This window comes from Panicum hallii, chromosome 5 (assembly GCF_002211085.1).
Source record: "Panicum hallii strain FIL2 chromosome 5, PHallii_v3.1, whole genome shotgun sequence".
NCBI classification, from domain to species: domain Eukaryota; kingdom Viridiplantae; phylum Streptophyta; class Magnoliopsida; order Poales; family Poaceae; genus Panicum; species Panicum hallii.
In genome coordinates, this window is record NC_038046.1 from 53,205,544 (window position 1) to 53,228,832 (window position 23,289).

General features: G+C 46.8%; 1 protein-coding gene and 2 pseudogenes across 1 annotated transcript; all 3 read left to right on the plus strand.

The window, feature by feature from the left end:
- The first annotated feature begins 5,100 nt into the window (after positions 1–5,100).
- On the plus strand, positions 5,101–8,250 carry LOC112895916 (transcription factor bHLH168-like). The gene is made up of 2 exons (XM_025963919.1): positions 5,101–5,490; positions 7,464–8,250. The coding sequence occupies exons 1-2, from the start codon at positions 5,260–5,262 to the stop codon at positions 7,869–7,871; spliced, it is 639 nt and encodes a 212-aa protein (XP_025819704.1). The 5' UTR covers positions 5,101–5,259; the 3' UTR covers positions 7,872–8,250.
- Positions 8,251–11,338: 3,088 nt separating this feature from the next.
- On the plus strand, positions 11,339–12,231 carry LOC112895256 (annotated as a pseudogene).
- Positions 12,232–17,384: 5,153 nt separating this feature from the next.
- LOC112895400 lies at positions 17,385–20,847 on the plus strand (annotated as a pseudogene).
- The last annotated feature ends 2,442 nt before the right edge of the window (positions 20,848–23,289 follow it).

Sequence of the window (23,289 nt, forward strand, 5' to 3'; positions counted from 1 at the left end):
CTGAAAGAATAAAAAAACCTTAGTCAGCACGTGAAACCGCCGGTCTTCTCTCTTTTTTTTGAAAAGCAAACCGCCTGTCTTCTCTGAACTGCGGTTTCAGCTGCTCATCATGGCTCTCATCAATGCTCCAGTTCCCCACCTCCCCGTCCGGCAATGACTTCCCAGTGGGAACGCCGAGATCCATCACTCCAGGCTCCATCTCCCTCGGGGCGAAAAAAACACAGAAAAAGAAGGGTCCATCTATTGCTCACTTGAGTGATTTGAAGTATCAACTCACTCAAGTGATTCGGGCAATCAAATCACTCAAAATACAATAAGACAAAAACGAGTGAAACAGAGGCAGCCAATACCCAATTTGTTTAACCATCCGATAAAAAATTAATAAAAAAAATAAAACATGACATAAAAGGAAGGAAAAAATAAAGCTATAGAAAAGGAGCAACACCTTTATTGCCAAGATTTTGATTCCTACATGAACCAGAAGTATGAAATTCTTCATCATCTCTATGAATATTAGTATGCTGACCAGAAGATATATTACCAGGATTAGAACCAAAACCATCATCTTCACAGACATTAGCAATGAGCTTGATAAGATCCAAGATCAACTTTTCAGTGCGAGAATCGATAGCATAAGCATGCTTCAAGAGCTTGCAGAAAATAGACTTCATCGCATCAGACATGGAACTAATATGATTCACATCTAGATTAACTGACACTCCATAGTTAAAGCAGTAACTATAAATTAGCTTACAAATATTTTCCTTCAAAGAATCAGGAAGCTTGCACCTAGAAAATTCATCTAACTTCTGAGTGAAATGAGGATCCATACTCAAAGAAAGAGAATTGTAAATGAACCTCAAATGCTAAAAGAAAAAATATATTATCCACAGCAAAGGCATACTAGACTTATAAAAGGATAAAAAGATAACCCACACAAAGCAAAATATTTCAGTGCAGTGCATGGTAAGAAAAAGAACAATGTGGCTAAAACAAAATGACAGTATATACATTCCGAAATGATAATGCATAAATTCATGTCATGTAAGTATGATGATAATGTAAATAAAAATATATAAAGAAATGCACCGTTCAATGTTCATATACCCGAAAAAATAGATAACAAATTAATAAGACAAGTTGACAATAGAATTGAAAGTAACTGCATAAAGAATCAGAACCATAAAGATATAAGAAGGAAATTAAGGAATAAACACAATCAATAGAGATATAAGAAAATATACCTTAGAAACTCGACTGCTTGAACAGAGTGAGATAGATCTATTGTCAGATGTAGAGACGAATAGGTAGCTAGACTTCCAAGTTGAGGCATGAAGTCGTGAAGACAGTTCAGTTAGATTTTGCAGATGCTGGAGTGAGATAATATTAGCATTGCAATCTTGATAGCTAGCTTTTTAGCTACTAAAGAAGCGAAAACACGCTCAGCATTAAAAGGAGAAGGTCTGCTCCCAACAAGATTTGAAAAAATTATTGTTCCCGTAGAATAGCATGTATGAGATACATCATGTAAGGGGTAATACCCATAACAACCAAGTGACTTCATATCAAAATCAGCATAAGTCTGCATCATTCCATCTTTCTAAACACTAATACGCGGTATAGAGTCTAAGACTTGACGAACCCAAAATTAACAAAGTCTAAATACATAACCTAAAAAATGAATTTATAAAATAGGAAAGAACATTAAACTCATGAATGTGTAATCAAATAAAATTGGAATAAAAAATAGAAGAAATTTATATAAAAAATAAAAAGGATTTAAGAAAAATTACGGCAAGGTAGTACAAGCAACCACCAAAAGTACCACCAGGCAGCTAAATCAAAATATAACCACACCAATCATACTGTTTCAGATTGTTTCATATTATTAAGGTTCTAAAAGTTTCCAAAGCATTTGTAGCTTGGAATAATTGAAGAATTAGGGCAGAGGAAACTGTTCCTAGCAACTAGATTGAAACAGGTCATCAATTCTTTATCATACTTGGTTTCATTCTTGATAATTTTTTGGCAAAAAAAGTGACTAAAGGGATGGACTGTTTATCAAATATTGACAAGATAATAGATTTTCCACCAGCAGAATTAGAAGGGAAAGCTTTATCACCTATTGGGAGGCCGAGAACTAAATGAACAGATTCTTTCGTAAGAGAGATGACTTTCCCATCTACAACTATATCAGCCGATCTATAATTGACTAGCTTAGCAACCCACTTCATAAACTTGTTAGGCACATAACACTTTTGGAACAACATAAGAGAACCCAATCCACAATTATCAATAACTTTGCGGTTATCAGGTGTAAGAGCATCCAAAATAGATGAGAATCTTGAGATAGAAAATCTAGTAAAAACTTCTTTAGATCTTCTAACAAAGTTATGTTTCTTTAGCTCCTACCAAAGCGAAAATAGAGTAAAAAATGATTGATTAGAAATAATAAACTAAAAATAAGAAAGAACCACAACATTGACTAGGATTTTAAAAAAATACCTCAAGACTTATAGTCTTTGCAAGCTTCCTCTTCAATACCTTCAATTCATCGTACTGAGAAACAAATAAATTAGCAAAATAAGTCTGAATAGAATTTCAAATTGCAAAGAAAAATATAAGAAATTTGAATGAGATAAATAAGAAACTTAAATTTTTCAAAACTTCTTTATAGGCAGCAACTTGGATACTTTCAAGATCACATGAACATTAAATCTATGATAAAAAAAAACAAACAAAATCCAAACAACATTGGATTAAAAATAAAAGAATAAAAAAGAAAATTCTAAAGCCATAATGTACATAAGAACTGCAAATAAAGGGAAAAAAAAGACTTACTTCAGAATCATCAAATCCATTGCTCTCACGGTTAGACAGAGAAACAGACATATCTTTGAGGCCCACACCATAAGAATCCTCTATCCTATCAAGGTCAACAAATTTCTTAAATCTCTTCCTTGCCATCTACAAAAAGTTAACACAATGAAGATAGTCCATATTCAATAAGAAAAAAAGATAATTCAGTTAGTGCAATAAATAAGCAGTTAAGTTTCAAAGTAACAAAAATAATCAGAAAACCTGACTCAATTTGAACACAGATTCAATAAGGTACGAACTAATAAATAAAAAATAAAAGAATAATGATGCAATAATCTAAACTGACAAAATTATTAATATAAAAATTATAGATTAAGCTAACAGGTAAGACAATGCATATTGTGACGTTCTGGAAAATATTATACTACATAAAAAGGATAGATTAACATCTAATACAATAGATAAGGAGAATAAACAAATTAGAACATAAGCTAGATAATATACTAGTATGGCAGTATGACAGTAACAGATAAGACAATGCATATTGTGACGCTATCAAAGATAGCATACTAGATGAAAAGGATAGATTAAGTTCTAAAGCAATAGAAATGGAGAACAAATAGATCAGAATGTAAACCTGAGTTGACGAAAAACCTAAAAACAAGATCAAATAATCTAAATGTAAACAAGAAATTAAACAGGACATTGGAACATCAATAAACTGTAACTAATATATACTTAGTATCACATTAACAAAACAAGCTACAACAAATAAAATTATGATCACTAGATATTAGTAGAAGAAATAAACACAAACTACAGGAGTAGAAGAATCAGACAACTAAAATAACATCAAGCAGATATGAGAAAATCTAAACCTAAACAGATAGGAATATGAGACACAAAACCCTAGATTCTAAATGAAGAGAAAGCTAAAAATGAATAATATCTAAAACATGATAATTATACGCGATAGAATACACGAACTGGACATGTAACACCACACAGAAACCAAAACCCTAGAAAACCAACAACAATTTAAGACATAAATTCAAAACAAAAATCAACTGCAGCAACGACTGCATACAATCTAAAATCAGAAAAAAAAGAGCACACAAGCCGTAGGAAAAGCAAAGTCGAACCAAAAAATTACATAGGCAACACTCAAAATCGACCGTAATGACCCTAAATGGAACCACGAATCACCATGAGCAACGCTCAAAATCGAGTGAAATGCCCTAAATTCAACTAGGAAACGACAAGCGAAATGCTCAAAAACAACTGGAAAGGCCCGAAAATCGAACAACAAATCTTCATGAGCAGGCTACAAATCGACTAGGAGATCCAAAATGGAACCACAAATCTCCATAAGCAGCGCTCGAAATTGAGTGAAGTGCCCCTGGATCCAACCACGAATCGACAAGCGAAGCGCTCGAAAACAACTAGAAAGGTCTGAAATCGAATTAGCGAAATCGAATTAACGAATCTCCATGAGCAGGGCTACAAATTGACTAGGAGACCCTAAATGGAACCACAAATCTCGTTGAGCAACACTTGAAATTGATTGGAAATGGCCGAAATCGAAGAACAAAATGATAAGAGCTTAGCTCGAAAAAGATCAGAAAAGCATCGAAAAATCACACAGAGAACAAGAGAACCAAGAATAGGACAGCGAGCACACAAAGATTAGAGCGCAAAGCAACCAAATCTATTAGAAGAAGAAAGAGATCGGGATGAACCCTAGAATCGCCTCACCTGGACGAGAGTGAACGGGAAAGCGAAATGAGGCGTTGGAACTGTTCGCCAGGGATAACGAGGGAGAAAAAGGAAGCGGCGCGTGAACCAAAATACAAACAGTAGAGCGACCCTACAAGTTAGACACACAGCAACAAAACTGAGCGCGGAGAGGAAAGCAGAGATCGTGGTAATTTTCAGAAAAAATATCCGACGGCCAAAAAATTAAGTGAGACAGAGGTACAAATTACATGGGTAACATGTAGCTTTCTCGACGAAAAAGAAAGGGGAAGCGGAAAGCAACACGCGCACACGTAGCATCACAACGTGCGGCAGTGCAGCAGTAGCGCTGCCTCCCCGCCGGGGGGCCCACACGAAAACGCGCACACCTCCCGCCGGGTTGACCGCCACGCCCATCCGCCCGTCCGCGAGCCGGTGGACGGCGTGGATTGTCTCGGGAGGCCGTCGTCTCCTTCCTCCGTCCATGCCCCGCTTCCCCCTCATCCATCGGCTCCGCCCCCTGTATAAATGAGCAGCCACCCGCGCCGGGGCTCCCACCAAAGCGAAGCCTCGCAACTGCTTACCAACGCAACCAACTCCAGCCTCTATAGTCCGCTGCGCTGAGCTCTTGGACCTCATCGCATCCATCGCCTTCCGTTCCATAGCCGAATCCCTGTCTCCAGAGCCCAGGCTGCGCGGCGACAGATGAAGAGCCGGAGGCAGAGCAGCGGGGGCAGCTCGGCCGGCGCGACGGCCGCGGGGGAGGGGAACACGCACAGCAGCGGCGGGTGTAAGCTGGAGAGGAAGGACGTGGAGAAGAACCGGCGGCTGCACATGAAGGGCCTCTGCCTCAAGCTCTCCTCCCTCATACCGCCCGCCGCCAGGCACGCGTCCCTGCTCTCGGAGGCGGCGGCGTCCGCGTCCAACCCCAACAAGGTGAGCCTCCTCTGCTGCCTCGATTCCTCCTCGCTCCTCCCCTCTTCTCTCGGCCCCGTCCGGGCCAGCAGATTTCTGCAGTAATGGCGTCCTCGATTCCTCATGTCCCTCCCAGATTTAGAACTAGTCTCATTTCGCAGCTCTGCAAGCATCTATCCAGTTTGCCAAAACTACTAAAAGAGAAAATGGATAATAACAAGAAGCCAATTGCTTAACAATACTAAATCTGCGTTAGAAATGGGAAGGTGAAAAGGAGAAACACTGGAGTATACATCAGTTACTGACGGTGGCTTGTTTTCGGGACAAAAATACTAAGTACAGTAACTGAGAACAGGGTTGAAGAACGAGTGCACAGTAAAACGTCCTTGTTCACCTCACGTCCGCACATTCAGTTAATTCTCGGCATGTCGCAATCGGTGCCCCCCTGAAGTTTACTAGTCGTTGAATCCCAACTCGAGTACCAATCTTTCGCAAGTAAAAAATAAGACAGTCATTCGTATCCGTGGTTCTAATAAACTGCAGTAGCCAGGTTTTTTTTTGGCAGCAAGCAGAAAACATTTACTACACAAATCATAGCCTACGTGTAAAACAAAAGGGTGAAAAGGGGCATGGACAGGGACTGACTGTTAAGGCTATCTCCAACCATCGTTCTCTGTATCCTTCTCTATATCCTTCATTTACAGAATTCTCTATAAGATTCTCCTTTCTATATCTCATTTCTCTCCAACAACGTTATCTGAATCTCGTTCTCTATACATTAAACCATATATTAGAAACGCATTTTGTTCTAAATTTTTGTACGTACGTATTTATCATACCTCAAATGCTATGGACATATTTTATTTTTATTTAATTCAGTGTTTAAAACGTAAAAAAAATAGAGAAGAAGAGAGAGAATCTCTCTATATAGAGAAAACCTGTAGCGTTCTCTTTTTTAGAGGACCATTTTTTAGAGGACCATTTAGAGAACGATGCTGGAGAACAATTTAGAGTATATATAGGGTATATATAGGGTAGAGAACAATTTAGAGGGCACCGCTGGAGACATTGTCTGCTCGAATATTGTAAAGCAGCAGTGCTGCATCAGTGATCGCCACACCGATTTGATTTGATCAGATTGGATCGGATCGGTGGAGGCGTGGAGTTGTCCGATGATTTTGTTATTATTCCTGCCTGGTTTCATGCCCCGCCGGGACCGGCCGGGCATCCAATCGACCCCAGGCCCGAGCTGCCGCTGCAGTTCGTCACGTTTCTTCTGAAAAGAACACACAGAATACTAGCCCCACTCACCTCCAACACTGAGCTCTCTCTGCTCATTCACCCACGTGCCAAACTGCCACGGATTCATTGGGCTTGGGCTCTCCGAGTCCTGTCCTTCCCTCCCTCGGTGGCCCGCCCTGCCCGTGACAGCGACGCGGTTGCTCAGGGGTCACGCGTCACGTTCCTTAGTTTATAGGCACGTGCCGGATTCGGGGCGACCTCGTGGGGCAATAGAGAAACAAAACCCGAGTACTATCACATCGCCGGATGATTCCATCGGATAATAATAACTCCACTCCACTAATTCTCTAGCGAGTGCCACACCACTAGTAGAATGGATTTTTTCCAACGATTCTTCAGCCGGCAAAATGGCTCCGGGCTCAACCCCACCACAATTCACTTTTGTCTGTGGGCTCCGGGCTTCACCTCTCACCTCAACTCCCCAATAATTCAGAGCTTCCAAGCCACCTACCGATCGGGGCGCCCCCCATGCGCGCGAGGGAAAACTAGAGTCTCTGTCAGATGAGCTGTAACCGGGCCCTGACATGGCGTCTCCTTCGATGATAGTTTAGCGCCCACATGTTACGCCATTTAGAACAGATGTTAACCTCCATTTGGGGAAAAAGTGACGGATAATGCTGGTGCTAATACTGATCCGTCCACCGACAGATCACTGTTCCGACGCTGACGGCGAAACGTTGTGGTGTTTGCAGGACGCGGCGACGCAGCTGGATCAGCTGGACAGCGCGGCGGCGTACATCAAGCAGCTCAAGGAGCGGATCGAGTCGCTCAAGCGGAGGAAGGAAGGCGGCGGCAAGGTGGGCGCCGCCGCCGCGGGTTCCGGCGCCGCGGCCGCCGTGCGCATGCCGGTGGTCGAGGTGCGGTGCCAGGACGGGGCGACGCTGGACGTGGTGCTCATCAGCGCGGCCGGGCGGCCGTTCAAGCTGCACGAGGTGATCACGGCGCTGGAGGAGGAGGGCGCCGAGGTCGTCAGCGCCAGCTTCTCCGTCGTGGGGGACAAGATCTTCTACACCATCCACTCGCAGGCGCTCAGCCCCCGGATCGGGCTCGACGCCACCAGGGTCTCCGAGAGGCTGCACGACCTGATGCTCCTCGTCTGACGGGCGAACCACCTGAACGAAGATCACCGGCGACGGTGCTGCCGAGGGAGATCTGCTATATTGTTAGCGTAGCTAGCTAGTCGAGGTCAGGACGCACACGGAGCGCGGTAGCAGGGGACGGACCGTAAGCCGGCCGCTGATCCATATGGAAGGGAAGCTGGTTTCGCAGTTGTGCATATGTAGGAGCAAAGCAAGCAGACTGCTTTTTGTTTTTTTTTCCCCAGCTCTTAGAACGAAACGGCCGGTGCTCTTCTGTTCTACGTGCTGTTTCAGCTTCCTGTACTACTGATACGCACTCCACGGAATCGGATGCACACTTGTGTACCTGCGTGTGGCAGCAGCACTTTCTAGAATCTAATGTAACACAAGTTCAAGCTCAGATGTCTGAAACTGTGAATGCGTATCATGGGGGGGCTGATGACAGTGCCTCTGGATCGAATGTCTGAACAAATTGTGAGCGCAGATCATAGGACGCATGGATTGGCATGTTAGACCTCGTTCAACGAAAACGAACTCCAGGTACCGCAACCATCACAGCGACTTTTTGCCTATATTTTGTTTGGGTAGGTTGCCGTAGCTTTCTTTCATTCTTTACCTGAGAGGGACAGGAGAAAACTTTCATGATTGAGCTTGCGCTTGTCCCTGGGAATCAAAACTGCCTAACCATCATTACATATAACGCGTGCAGTAGTTTGACGCTTTCACTTTCACTAGCATTTCCAGAATCATATTAGAATATTGTACTAGCAAGAGCTTCCATTTTGTGTGCCCACGTGGTGTTTAGCTCGTCGTCCTCACGCAGGCACGCAGCGGTTGGTCGTCGCCTGGCCGGTGGACTTTTGCAGCCGCCGTGCACGAGCAGGAAAACGATCCAGCTGCTACCTGCCTTGTCCCGTCCCTAGTATTATCTTCTCAAGCAATCTTTTTCTTGTCTGAACTAGCCACGTGCCTGATGTGCTAATAAACAACAATATCTGCGACATATAGTGTGAACTCGTGGAAAATAATAAATTGAGTTTGTTGCTTGCATGATTTCTTTCGCTTCTTTATTAAGGCTTAAGTTTTGCCCTCTGTTCTGTTGGGGTGGGTGGGTGTACATGGGAGGGGGGGGGGATGATAGAGACAATAGAATGGAGCCCATTTTTGTGTTGACTTTCCAACTTTTTTGAGGGGATACGTTGACTTTCCTGTCCTTCAAAATATACTCCCGCCGTTTCAAATTGTAGATTGTTTTGATAAATCTAGATATATAGATTTCGCTATGCATCTATATATATTATGTCTATATACATAGCAAAATTTATATATTTTAGTTTATCAAAATGAACTGCAATTTAAAATGGAGGGAGCATGTAGTAGGTCGAGATTGGGCTTAGAAACTCCAAGTCCAAAACCAAACATTAGATGGGCTTGTGGCCCCGCTAGAGGAAACCCAACCCAACTAAGCGATTGGATCAAGTTGTAAATCACACAGCAACTTGGCCCAACCCAACCAACCTCTGCAAACAAGGGTACTCATCGTGCGGCTCAGCATCCAGTAGGAAATCGTAACGGGTAAGCTGATAACGACCGGACGGGCCAGACAGGCAGAGACTCACGCGCTAGCGGGCCAGCCTGCTGTTCCGTCCCCGTCCGGCGGGGCTTCAACTTTCAGCTTAAAACAAAAGAGTAAATTAGTTTCTTGACAAAAAAGAGTTGCTTTTAGCTTTTTGGCCCCTTTTCGATTGAACTTGCTTCCTTGGCCTCAAAACAAAATTTATTTGGATTCTTGGCCCTTCCGTTAGTTTGAAGGGCTAACAATGTTAATAGCAATATGAAATAACGTTTTTATCCTCGCGCTAAATGGAATGACGCTAAATGGAATGCAGCAGCAGCGTACAGGAAAGACCTACAAGCATTTTAGGCTGCGTATTATCATTAATCTACCAAAATAAGTTAAAATTTTTGAAGCATGAAATTATTATTTTCATATAGATTTGCACATGACATCACACTGACCATTTGAATTGCATATAAATCCACAATTGCAATCGAAGTGCACATATACACAATAATTTTGAATCAAAGGATGAAACATGGTTCAGGTCATGCATGAAAAAGTGCACACGTATAGGAGATGTCTAAGTTACCTGTTTTGATTTCAAGATTTGAAACTAAACCTTATAGAGAGGCCCTCGGGTTTTGCATAAAGGACCTTAAAAATATTTCAGTGCTCGCAATGTGGCATTTGGGCGGAGCTGGGTGGTTTCTCATCGGAATTCGGCGAGGGGGCTCGCCGACGGCGAGGGGAAGGAGGTGGGGGAGTACGAGGGGGACATGAGCTACCTAAGAAGGGGCTTGGTTGGGGTCAGGAGTGGCTGGAAGGGGCTCACCGGCGTGAGCCGAAGCTCGGCGGCGGCGGCGTGCGGCAGTGAGGTTTCGGCCGGGTGAAGCCGGTGGGCTTCAGGAGGTGCAAGGCAAGCTAGCTAGAGGGTTGGTTGGGGCGGAGGGAGGCCGGAGGAGGTGGCTCGGCGCAAGCTCTGACGGCGAGCTCGGCAATGGCGAGCGGCGGCCGAATGGTCAAGCTCGGCCTTTTATAGGTGCGCGAGGGAGGGGAGGAGGTGCTGGGGCGGCCGGGCAGTATGGGCAAGCCGGGCAACGACCGCGGCAGGGGCGTGGCTTCGCTGGCGGGTCGCAGCCCGACTGTCGGGAATCAACGGCCGCGTGGCGCGCGCGTCTGGCAGGGGTTTGAGGATCTCGGGCGTGGCCGGTCGGTGGCCGGTCGGGGCGCCGGCCTTGGCGCCACGCCCGCAGCGCCCTGAATGGCGCAGCCAGCGGCCAGCACCGGCACCAGCTAGGCCGCCCAGCTCTGCCGCGGATACAGTGGATCCAGCGCTGGCACAGGTGGATCCGCCGATGGGGCCTCATTGGAGCCGGCCATCACCGTCGCCCGTGGAGGCCTGTGAAGTAGCCGGCGCCCAAATCCCCATGGGATTGGAATCGCGTTTGGGTACAGGAAAAGAGAAACGTGAGAGGTATTTTAATGTTTTTGCACGCTCCGCTCACGGAGCTGCACACGGTATGGACGGAAGGGTTAAGAACCAAACGAATTCATTTTGTGGCCAAGTAAACAAGTTCAATCAAAAACAGGCCAAGAAACTAAGAGCAGCTTTTTTGAGATCAAGGAACTAATTTACTCAAAACAAAACTAGACTTGATTGCTCCGTTGGGGGCAGGAGGGAGAAGAGATCAAGAAAATCACGATCACAAAGCTGAACTCTGAATAAAAAAAAATTCGGAGGCATCATTCCGGAGACAGCAACCGGAATTTTTTTTCCCGGAGAATAGACACTGGATTGCTGGGCTGGTTTGGGTCGGGTCGGGTCGGTGGTGATGGGCTGCGGAAGAGGCGGTTTGAGCGGCTGACCGCTGACGTAATCCATTACCGGCGTACTGGTCGGAATCGTACTCCGACCTCACGTCGAATTGCCGGCTTTATAACCGAGGGTGCGCGCTCCTCTCTTCCCCGCTCGCACCATCCATTGCCGTGTCTTTCGATCGATCCACGCATGGACAGCACCATGTCCACGTCCACGTCCCTGGCGGCCGCCGCCGCCAACTGCCGCTGCAGCCGCGTCGTTTTCGTCGGCAACATCCCCTTCCACGCCTCCGAGAAGGAGCTCCGCGACGCCTGCGAGCTCATCGGCCCCGTCCGCTCCCTGCGGGTCGCCGCCGACCCCGCCACCGGCAGGCGCAGGGGTTACGCCTTCGTGGAGTACCCCGACGACGAGACAGCGCGCAGCGCCTGCCGCAACCTCAGCGGCCACGACCTGCGTGGCCGCGAGCTCCGCGTAGGCCTCGCCGGCCGCCGCCGGCGCCGCCCCAGGGGCGACGGCGAGCCCGTTGGCCTGGAGGACGCCATCCACGCCGCGTCGCTCGTCTCCGGGACCCCCCCCGCCCGACCCCGTCACCCGGTACCTGGCGGCGCGGTCCGCGCGGGAGCTGCGGGAGATGGCGGCCGCGCTGGAGGCCGGCGGCCCCGGCGCCCTGACGCTGCTCGAGGAGCACGTCCCGGGGCTGGCCGCTGCCGCAGAGCAGGTGGGCCATCTGCTCGACATGGCGGCCGCGGATGACGCCGCGGAGGAGGCCAGGAACAAGAAGCGGGCGGCTGCGGCGGACTCCGACGACGATCGCCGCGCCAAGCTCGTGAAGGTGGGAGTGGAAGCCGGCGGCTTCAACAAGGACAAGATCGCGATTTCTGTTGTAGGCGTCACGTGTTTCTGATCTGCTGTTCTCGCCGAGGCTCTGTCTAGCCCTCTGCTGTAATCGTTTCTGATATTGTATTATGATTACTATGTTGATTAACAAATTTGAGAATCCATTTGCATGTGTACCTCAGAGGAACGCAATCAATAATATCGAAAGTCCCTTTTGTCCCTTTTTATGTTGTATAAAAGTTTTACTCTTCCTATCGAATATTTTTTTAATTAAAGGAAGGTAGAGATTTCAGGTTGGCCGGCCGTAGATGTTTTACGGCAGCGCTGCTCCATTTTATACGGACTAAATATATATATATATTTAAATCTTTTCATCGCTCACGTCAACACATGCAACTAATATTAAAATTTTTAAAAGTTGTAGTTCTTGAATTAGACATCAAACTCAAATTCCGATTTCACAGTTATGTTTCTTTCACCAATACTTTCAAAATAAGATTCTATTTGTATATGCTTTGACAATATTTTTTAAAGAGACATAATTTGCTTATTTAGAATATAAAAATGCTAAAGCAAATTAGTTAAAATGCTCAATTGGTTTGCCAAAATGATCTAGCCTTAACGAAACATCCATCTACCACAACACAATTGATTACCCTTTTCTATGACCATACCATCCAATTTATCTTCGCAATATCATCATAAATATCTGGTTAATTCATAAAAGATGTTTGAAGCAATCTTTTATAAAATTATAAGCAACTTTTTTGAATGTGGTAAGCAAATTATAATATACTAAAAAGCATTTTCTCACACTAGAAAATATTACTAAAATATATTGATGTAAGATCTTATTTTAAAACTCTTTGATCGCCTTTCTTTGATATGTGTTCAATTTAGCTGAAACAAGCGAAATGGTATATTTGAATTTTGATTTGGATACTCGATTTTAAAACTAAAAATTTTTAATTTTCAAAATCAAGTGCATGTGTTGACGTCATTGATCTTCTTTTCTCTCCATGCATGCATGTACTTCTTTTTTTACTCTCCTTCGCAGGCATAGCACATCACCGGTATCTTTTGGAAAGCAGTTGGGACCACACGTTATAAAAACAACATTAGCAATTTTTGCCAAAAATAGAAACGTGCTGCGACATGACATGTTAATTTATTTTTCTGTGCTATGACATGACAAGTTAATTTATTTTGAAAATAATATAGCCATACGAGAAGCTAATATTACGCCTGCTGTAAATTATCCATGTCCTTAAAAAAAATTCCGATCTTAAATATTCACAAGTGAATGTCTACGACCATAAAGGACAACGTCTGGCCACAAAGCCATAAGCTTACACGAGTATTTAGACTCCAAACCTTCAACCGAGGGACACAAAAGACAAGAAATGAAGAAGTAAGAAAGAAAGTATGAAAGGCTAAGCTTCGAACTTCTTCTACGTCATTCCTTCAACCTTGGTTTGGTCTTCAAGCATCAACAAAAATCTCACATCAACGGTTTTCTTAGAAACTCTTGATGTAAAAATCGTCGACGATCCTATTCTATCTGATCACCAAACTGAGTCGATCTCTACTACGCAATCAGATCAGGCACCGCCATTGCTCCAAACTGATCAAGGTGTCGTTATCAAAGACTCTAAGACGACGCCTCAAGAGCAAAGCAACATTAAGATGCTGCGCCGTCCGAACCAGTGCGTCGGTTCTTTGGTTCTCATCTGGATCTATCTCCGTAGGTTGAGATCTTCACGGTAACACCTCCAAAAAGAAAAACGATGTCCATGGCACCATCATCACCGGCATGGAAAAGAATACAGTAGTGAGTTTTCGTTCAAGGTTTTGAAAGTTTCATCTCTTTCACCGAGAAAGAGAGTAAAGAAATTTTGTTTGAAAGTAATGTCCATGTGTTCCTCGTCTGGTCGAATCGCCCCTGTAACTAATGCAAAATCGAGAAGATTTTAACTTGCTAAATATTTATTCAGAATTGTAAACAGCAGCGAAACGCGCATCCGCAGAACAAAGCTGAGGCCACGCCGCCTTTGGTGCAGCCAGTTCTCCGCCCCGAGCATCCTGAGGCGGCAATGGGTTCAGAACATACGAGGTGCGCTCTCAGTGCATGTGCTCATCGAATATCTCCAGATGTTGAACTCAGTTTTGGTTCTCGCCCTATTGGGGTGCCGCTTTTTTTTTCAAGAAGGTGCCTGAGCATGTATTCATTAAGAGAAAAGTAATACAACCATTATAAACCTTAATAGGCAGATGCTATTAAGGCGGAAACAGAGCACCACCAAGTAAGTGACAAGGCGATCCATACACCAAACAAGAACATCAAGAAAGACGGAGGGAGACACAGACGAATCCACAAACCTACCACAACTGAATCTGCTAAAAGATACCACAACGCCAAGGATGCAAAGATCGACAACATAATAAAGGTGGCAAAGCATCCACCCGACCCACCAAGGTGGCAAAACATCCGCCCGAAGCGATCACCAACACAACGACGGCGACAAAGCATCCGTAAAAGTAGAATGGCGGCAAAGTATCCGCCAGCGATACAAAGGTGGCAAAGCATCCGCTAGACGATGACCAATACAACCTGGACGATACATATGAGTGAAAGCAGATGTAGAAGTGGAAACTCTCCGAGAAGAGTAGATGACCACCACTAGTAGAGCTTCCAAGATGATGCCTCCAGAGAGGAGCGACGCCACACGCACCGTTTCACTCGGAAAGCTGACCAGAAGGAAGAGAGGCAAAGAAGGTAAACAGCGTATGACAGGTGCCGCCATCATTGGCCCGCTAACAGAACCTAGGCTTTCACCTCGTTCCCTACCCAATTGCGAAGGCCGAAGGATACCGCAGCGCAGAAGATCCCTCCGGCCGGCACCCCCCACCCCCCCGGCGGACGGCCACCAACCCCACGCGAGACGACAGCACTAGGCGCAGCGGGCCCACGCGGCGTTGCGGTCACCAACCACCCGAGCCACCGGTGGGGCAGCCCTCGACCCGGGCCGAGCGGCGGCAGCGGCCACCCGGCCACACGAACCACCCGAGCGGTGGCCGAGCAGGACCGGCCGGAGGTGGGGGCCCGGCGAGGACGAGACCTGGGCGAGCGGCGGCGGCGGCGCCCCCGCCCAACCGAGCGCGCCGCAGGCAGAGCCGACACCGATCCGGCCCGGGGAGGCGAGCGCTAGCACAGCCGCACCCCCACGGCCACCCGCACCACCGGAGGAAGCAGGGTCGGCCGGAGATGGGGGAGGCAGGCGAAACCGGCCAGGGGTTGCCAGATCCGACCCGGCGGACCCCGGATCCGGCCTCCTCCTCGCCGGATCCGGCCCTGGCGGCCGGTGGTGGAGCCTCAGTGCCTAGGCTTGAAGCTTGAAGGTCGGGGGAATGGAGGCGGATGGAGGAAGAAGGGAGGGAGAGGAGGCGAGCTGAGCCGGCTTCGGGTCAGCGGCAGGCCGCCGCCGCCGCCCGGACGGACGCCAGCGGCGGCGGCGGCCACCGGAGGCGTCCTGGAGAGAGGCAGGCGGCGGTACGACGGTCTCCCCCCGAGTCGGCCGGAGAGCGACGCGGGGGAGGGGGAAAATTGTATGCTATGCTGATCCCGAGTGCTGTGCTCCGGGGTGTCGCTTCGCCGCCGACAGCCGCAGCTGCCTCCTCCGGGGGGCTTTATCCATCGAACGGAAGATGGGAAAGCGACCCATCGCACCACCCATTGCAGCCCAAAATTCCTTTCCAAAGCATGCGTATGCACACGCCGCCGTATCAACGTCATCTTCAACCTCTCTCCCGCCCCGCCGGCTTTCCCTCCGTCTTCAGCGGCGTTCCGCCGCCGAATCCGCCCCCGCCCCGACCTTACCCACCGGATATCCTCCACCGCCCCGCCAGCGGCGCGCTTGCTTTGCCTCACCGCCCCGCGCCCACCACTACCGCCTGGGCCGACCATCCACCCCGGAGCTCCCTTTAGACCCGACCGGAGCGGAATCTCCCGACAACCCCCAAACCCTAAAAACGGGTTCCTGGTGCGGCGGCGAGGCGAACTGTGGTGACGGCGAAGGGCGGCACGAGTGGAGGACGCCGGAGGAGCAAGCGGCGGCGTGTGCGGAACGACAGCAGAGGAGGGAGAAACGAGCGAGGCGGAGGAGGAAGATGATGGATCCAACAGACCTCATGCATGAATCTCAGACATCGGAAGTTGGATAGGAAATTTTCATAGGTTTCGGGGCCTCCTCCTACAGACGACTTGGGCCTACAAATTATTCATGGTCCGCTCAGATTTCCCACAAGAAAGAGAGAGTAGGCCGCAGTAGCGAGCGAGCGGGCTGAAAGTCTGAAACGCGATCGTTTTCTGCACTGTTAGGCCCAAGCCACATTCTTCCAGGACGGTGTTCTGCTCCAGGAGTTGCTCGAGGAGAAATAAGGCCATGGCAGGGTCCTCCTGGAAACTGATGGCGGTGCGAGCATTCCATTTTGGCCGCCCATCTGCTCTCCAGGCTGAAGCTGATGCCTAGACCTTCTTTTTCTCACGGGCAGGAGGAACTCAGTGGAATGGTGCCCTGAGCGACACCATCTCCGAATCAGCGGCTGAAGAGTTGGGACGACGGACCGTTCCTTGCGCATGTCCTTCATTCTGTCTGATCTTCGTTAGCTCTCGCAAATGGCTGATGCGATTGCTTGCTAAACTAAATGCCGAATAATGTTGGGCAGACCAAGCGCGAGGACCTTGCTGCTGTTGCAGACGATTTTTTTAGTCGTGCCCTGCGCAATCCCGAGTTCCCCACCCAGGAGGTTTGGACGCGTGGTCATCTTGACACGCCGCAGGCCGCAACGCACGTCAGGTAAATACAGTAGCAGTGCCAAGAAAGTTTCTACGGGTGCAAGAAATTTTCCACACGAGGTGGCATCAAGCACCATTGCGGTCTAGATGGGATAGATAGAAACTGGCTACCACCTGGCACTAGAGACCAGATGGAAACAAAGTAGAGTGATAAGAATCCCGGGCTGGAGGTGACACGTTTCTTGTACCTACCTGTATGACATGAATTATCCCCTGTTTTATGTGGAGGTCGTAGACGCGGTTGTCGCACTCAGGGTGCTCTCTGGCGCACGAGCACGACATTATTGGTTGCTGATTTGGCTGGGCTCTAATCCTGAACTCTCAGTATTAACCTGAAAGTCAAGGCCACTGGATAGTGAACGCTGGCATTCAAAACACTTATTTTGGCAACCACATATGTACATGTCACAACGGCACATGGTAACGTGATCCGCTTCTTCTATAAATAGCACCAGCTAGCAGCCTGCATGTACTTACACATATTCAATTGTACACCAATCGCCGCCCATCAAATCCCCGAAGCATACCACCAAAGCAACCAGCATGGCAATGCGCTCGGCGTGCTTGCTCCTGCTCTTGCTAACAGTCTCCATGTTCTTCTCCATGCTCCCGGCCACCGACGCTGATGAAGAGGCGGCGCTGCTGGCCTTCAAGGCGGCAGCAGTCGGCGGCAATAGGGACGCGCTCACTTCCTGGAATAGGAGCACCTATGGTGGATACTGCAACTGGGAGGGAGTGAGATGCCAGGGAAGGCACCGTCGAGTGGTGGCGCTGAGACTACAATTTCATGGGCTCACCGGCGTCCTCTCGCCTGCCATCGGTAACTTATCATCCTTAAGGGCTCTTAACTTGAGCTCCAATGGGCTCAGCGGGAACATCCCCGCGAGCCTCGGTCGCCTTGGCCACCTCCGTACCTTCAGCTTGAGCCACAATGCCTTTTCTGGCTCGATCCCCACCAACTTGAGCTTTTGCACCAGTCTGATCATCATGGTCATCAGCTTCAACAATCTCAGTGGGAATGTGCCTTCTGAGTTTGGCAACAAATTGACAAGGCTTAGAACTTTGTACCTAGTGAACAACAGCCTCACCGGTTCCATCCCAGCGTCGCTGGGCAACTTATCATCATTGAGAGTTCTGGGTCTCGCGTTCAACCAACTTGAGGGTACTATCACGTATAACCTTGGCGTTCTCAAGGATCTATGGTATCTTGGGCTCGCCTACAACAATCTCTCTGGTGATCTCCCTGCCTCCCTATACAACTTGTCTTCGATGGAAATGATGCCGATTCACCACAACATGCTCACCGGCAGCATTGCTACTGATATTGGAAGTAGGTTCCCAAGTATGCGATTCCTTGGTTTTTCGGCGAACCAGTTCACTGGGCATATCCCTGCTTCACTCGCCAACATCACATCACTCCAGGAACTTTACCTCTCACAAAATAGCTTCAGTGGATATGTACCTCGCTAGATCTATTCTTGAGCGAGAATAAGTTAGAAGCTAACGATCAGGAGGGATGGGAATTTATCACTTCTTTGTCAAACTGCAGCCAGCTCCGACTATTAGTTATCTCCGGCAACCCTGCTTTCACTGGGCACATACCAAGCTCAATAGTGAATCTCTCAACAACCCTGCAAACTCTCCGCTTTGACACCACTGGGATTTGGGGAAGCTTTCCCTCAGCCATCGGCAATCTGGTGGGCCTTCAAATCCTTTATGCTGGGAATACTTCTATTTCCGGAAGAATTCCAGATAGCATTGGCAAGCTAGGAAACTTGACTTGGCTTTATTTGGACCACACTAACCTGTCAGGCCAAATCCCTTCGTCTATTGGAAATCTCTCAAAGCTAGCTATCCTTCATGCAAAAAATAGCAATCTGGAGGGATCAATTCCAGCAAGCATAGGAAATTTAAAGAGTATACTTTCCCTTGATTTATCAATGAACCACCTGAATGGTTCAATTTCTAGAGAGATTTTCAAAGTACCCCTTTCTTCTTCTTTTTACATAAACTTGGCATATAATTCACTATCCGGACCCCTTCCCTCTGAAGTTGGTAACTTAGGGAATCTTAACTCCATGGTTCTATCAGGAAACAAATTGTCTGGCCCTGTACCTGAAAATATTGGGGGGTGCATTGTTCTGCAAGAACTTTGGTTGGACAATAACTTATTCAATGGAAGCATACCCCGATCTCTAAACAAGGGTCTGGTTGCACTCATCTTGTCCATGAATGAGTTATCTGGTACTATTCCTGACGCCATTGGAAATATTCATGGCCTGCAACAGTTGACTCTAGCACACAACAAACTGTCAGGGCCAATCCCTGCAGTTTTACAGAGTTTGACATTATTATCAAAATTAGATTTGTCCTTCAACAACCTGCAAGGGGAAGTGCCAAAAGAGGGGATTTTCAGAAATTTTACAAAGCTGTCAATCACTGGAAATTACAAGCTTTGTGGAGGAATACCCCAGCTTCATTTAGCTCCATGCAAGATAGATTCTGCTAAACAGAACAGAAGACGCCAAATGAGGTGCCTTACAATAGCTCTAGCAACAACTAGTACACTCTTATTATTAGCCATGATTACTGCACTCATTCGCATGATCTATAAGAAGAAGAAGAGCCCGTTCCAACCACCAATAGTTGATGAACAATACGAAAGAATTTCTTATCATGCATTAGAAAATGGAACCGATGGATTCTCTGAAGCAAATTTGCTTGGTAAAGGAAGCTTTGGGGCAGTCTATAAATGTGCTTTGCAAGGTGTGGGAACTGTTGTGGCTGTAAAGGTTTTAAATCTTGAACAGTCTGGCTCTACTAAAAGTTTCATAGCTGAATGTGAGGCATTGAGAAGGGTGCGCCACCGATGTCTCGTAAAGATCATCACCTGCTGCTCAAGCATCAATAAACAAGGTCAAGAGTTCAAGGCATTGGTTTTTGAGTTCATGTCGAATGGTAGCTTGCATTCTTGGCTCCATAAAAAATCTGACATGCCCACTCTTGAGAATACTCTCAGCCTAGCACAAAGGCTGGATATCGCTGTCGATATCATGGAAGCTTTGGAATACCTTCATAATCACTGTCAGCCACCCATTGTCCACTGTGATCTCAAGCCAAGCAACATCCTTATTGCAGAAGACATGAGTGCCCGAGTTGGAGATTTTGGCATATCTAGAATCCTTCCAGATGGTGCAAGTAGAACTCTACAAAATTCCAATAGCACAATTGGAATAAGAGGCTCCATTGGTTATGTTGCCCCTGGTAAGTGGTAACTAAAATTTTTGTGTTTTGGCATTTATTCATTATTCCTAGTCCTTGTATAAATATGGCATGCTGATTGATGTTTTTTTCCTTTTGCACAATTATAGAGTACAGTGAAGGTACTTCCATCACAACTCTTGGTGATGTTTATAGCCTAGGAATACTTCTGCTTGAGATGTTTAGTGGAAGGAGCCCAACAGATGATATGTTCACAGGTTCATTGGATCTGCATAGATACTCAAAGGATGCTCTTCCTGATAAAATCTGGGAGATAGCGGATACAACAATGTGGCTGCACACAGACACCTACGACAACAGTACAAGAAAAAGAATGGAGAATTGTTTGGGCCATGTCATTACCCTTGGGATATCCTGCTCAAGAAAACAACCTAGAGAGCGAACACTGATACAGGATGCAACCACTGAGATGCATGCTATCAGAGATTCATACCAGTATGGTGGTGGAACATGGAGGAGTAGAAACAACTCCACAGTAATTTGCAGCAGCAGAGAATAACTAGAGCTGAAAATGAGCAAGATGATTGCGGCCTTGCAGGTGGTCACTTTCCTGAAATAACTGAAGATGTATATGATGCTTCAATTCTATGCATCCATTCCTGTAACGTTCTGCATTTGTTTACATCAAATTTATGCAAGTGTAGAGGACATTTAATAAAGTGTCATATGTCAATAAGATTCAATTCAGATTTTAACTCACTTTTATAGAGAATTCAAAATACAGTCAGCTGACTGAATGCAAACAGCGAGATTGGAATATACAAGAGCAAATTCCCTGCAAGGCCCTCAAACAAATCACGCTTCCTTCTATGTTCCTGCAAAATTGCAACTTCCTTATTTGACCCTGATTTCATTTTCCTTCTCTTCCATGGCCCTGCCGTTACATCTGCAGTTAACTCCCAGTTAAGTGACTGTGAAAAGACAATAGTACCCCTGGCGCACAAACAACAGATATTGAGAGTTAACTGCAGATGTAACGGCAGGGCCATGGAAGAGAAGAAAAATGAAATCAGGGTCAAATAAGGAAGTTGCAATTTTGCAGGGCCATAGAAGGAAGCGCTATTTGTTTGAGGGCCTTGCAGGGAATTTCCCCCATATATAAGCCTCTCTATCCATCGGTTATGCTGCTCCAACAAAAAATGATAATCTTGAGTTGTTCCCAGTAGTTCCCTCCATGATAGAGATGAACTCTAAGATCAGTTATGTTCGCACATTTTGCAGAGTATTGGCAAACACTCGGAAATATTAATGGTTGTTGATGTATATAGTCTGAGCATATTAAAGCCGGAGATATATATTTACGTGAAGCCTGATGGATGAGCTTAGCAAAAGAACCTTAGTATTATTGTTTCAACAATCTGGCTGCATGTGGAATCAGATAATATAATTATGAAGAGTAGAATCAAGGATATTTCTTTTTAGGTATCTGTCTTCAGGATTGTCGTATCCTGCTCAAATCATATCCAAGGACCAAGCAATGATGAGAGATGCACGACATGACATCAGAGATTCATGCCTTATGATTTCTAGTTAGCTCAAAAAGACACCAATTGCGGCCATTTGCAAGAGCAATGATCAGAGCTGAATGTAGATTAGAATATTTGCAAAAGCAATGATCACAGCTGAATGTAGATTAGGATATGTTCTATATATATGCGGTCACCTGAAATAACTGAAGCCATATATGTCGTCGGAATTAATACCTCCCTTTTGAATCTGTATTTCTTTTAGTAAGACTAAAAAGAGGAAGGTAAAATGCATGCAAATTTACCTCCTTAAGATATTAAATGTTTGAACCGCCATCATAGTGGGCATATCATTCACATATGCCTAACTCCACATGCTCATAGCAATCATGGTTCAGAACATGAAAAACAACTGGCTCGGAGGTCATGTGCGCGGGTGAAGCAAGTAGGTAAGGTCGGCCTGCGGTGGTGGCTCTGCATTGATGGAGATCTGGGGACGTGGGGGTAACATTGCTCTCCACCCCGACGGCAATAAAGGAAACAGAACCGTGGCGTGGAGTATTGTGGCGGGCATGGCGAGGCCCCGCGCATGGTGATTCTTCGAGGCGACGAGAGCGAGGTCCAACGGCGGAAGTGGCGAGGCCCCCGCGCGTTGTGTTATCGTAGTGGCGACTGCAAGGCAGCCTATACGAGGTCCGGTTTTCGGTGGTATCACTCCGTCAGGTGGAAGGTGGTGTTGCACCAGCACGACGGCGGAGGGTCCCGCATGGCGGTGGTCTTCCTGATGCGGTGCAGTCTGCATCTTTCGGTTCCCTGTCGACGCAGTCACGCCTGGAGGTTCTCGGCGACTACATGAGTGCGGATGTTTTGGTGGGTGCCACGGGCTCCGGTTTCTCATGCATTTCTTGCGTGGAGTAATTTCCGACCGGGTAGAGTTGCCTTTGGAGACGAGTTGTGCGGCTTGTGTCAATGCCTCAATCCGACCGGCCTGAGTTGTTGAGTAGTGTTGAGCTCAACACGTGTTGATGCCCCAGTCCAACTCATCGGTGTTGTTTCTATGGGGTTTTCTTTTCTTTTTTTTTTGCCTAGTTATGGCCTTACATGAATATAACCTTATATTTTTGATATAGAAACGCACTCGTCGAGTGTTGTTCGTTAAAAAACATTTAGCTCGAAAAAATAAACGTATATTTCAAATCACTACTCCTTCAGAATGACCACCACTAGTGAAAGAAAAATAAAGTTTCCACAGAAATCTAATCAATGGCCAAGCAGGCTACAGACCAGACCAATCATGTCTATACAACAATCAGGATGCACAAAGATGAGTGCAGTACAAGACGAAGAGAATTCAGAAAACATCCTATTGTCTATTGCAGTACAAGACGATGAGTCCTGACGCGCGACGCAAGCGCGCAATCTTAGGCCGGGCCATGAGCACCACGCGGGGCCTCGACCACGGCGTACTCGGCGACCACGCTGGCCGGCCTCCTGTGATCCGGTCGATGGCATTGACAACCGGGTGATGACAGCTCAACCATGGTGGCGGTGGCGGCCATATCCCCGTACTGACACGGAACAGCTGAGACACGCACCGTTCTTCACCCCATTCCTCTCAT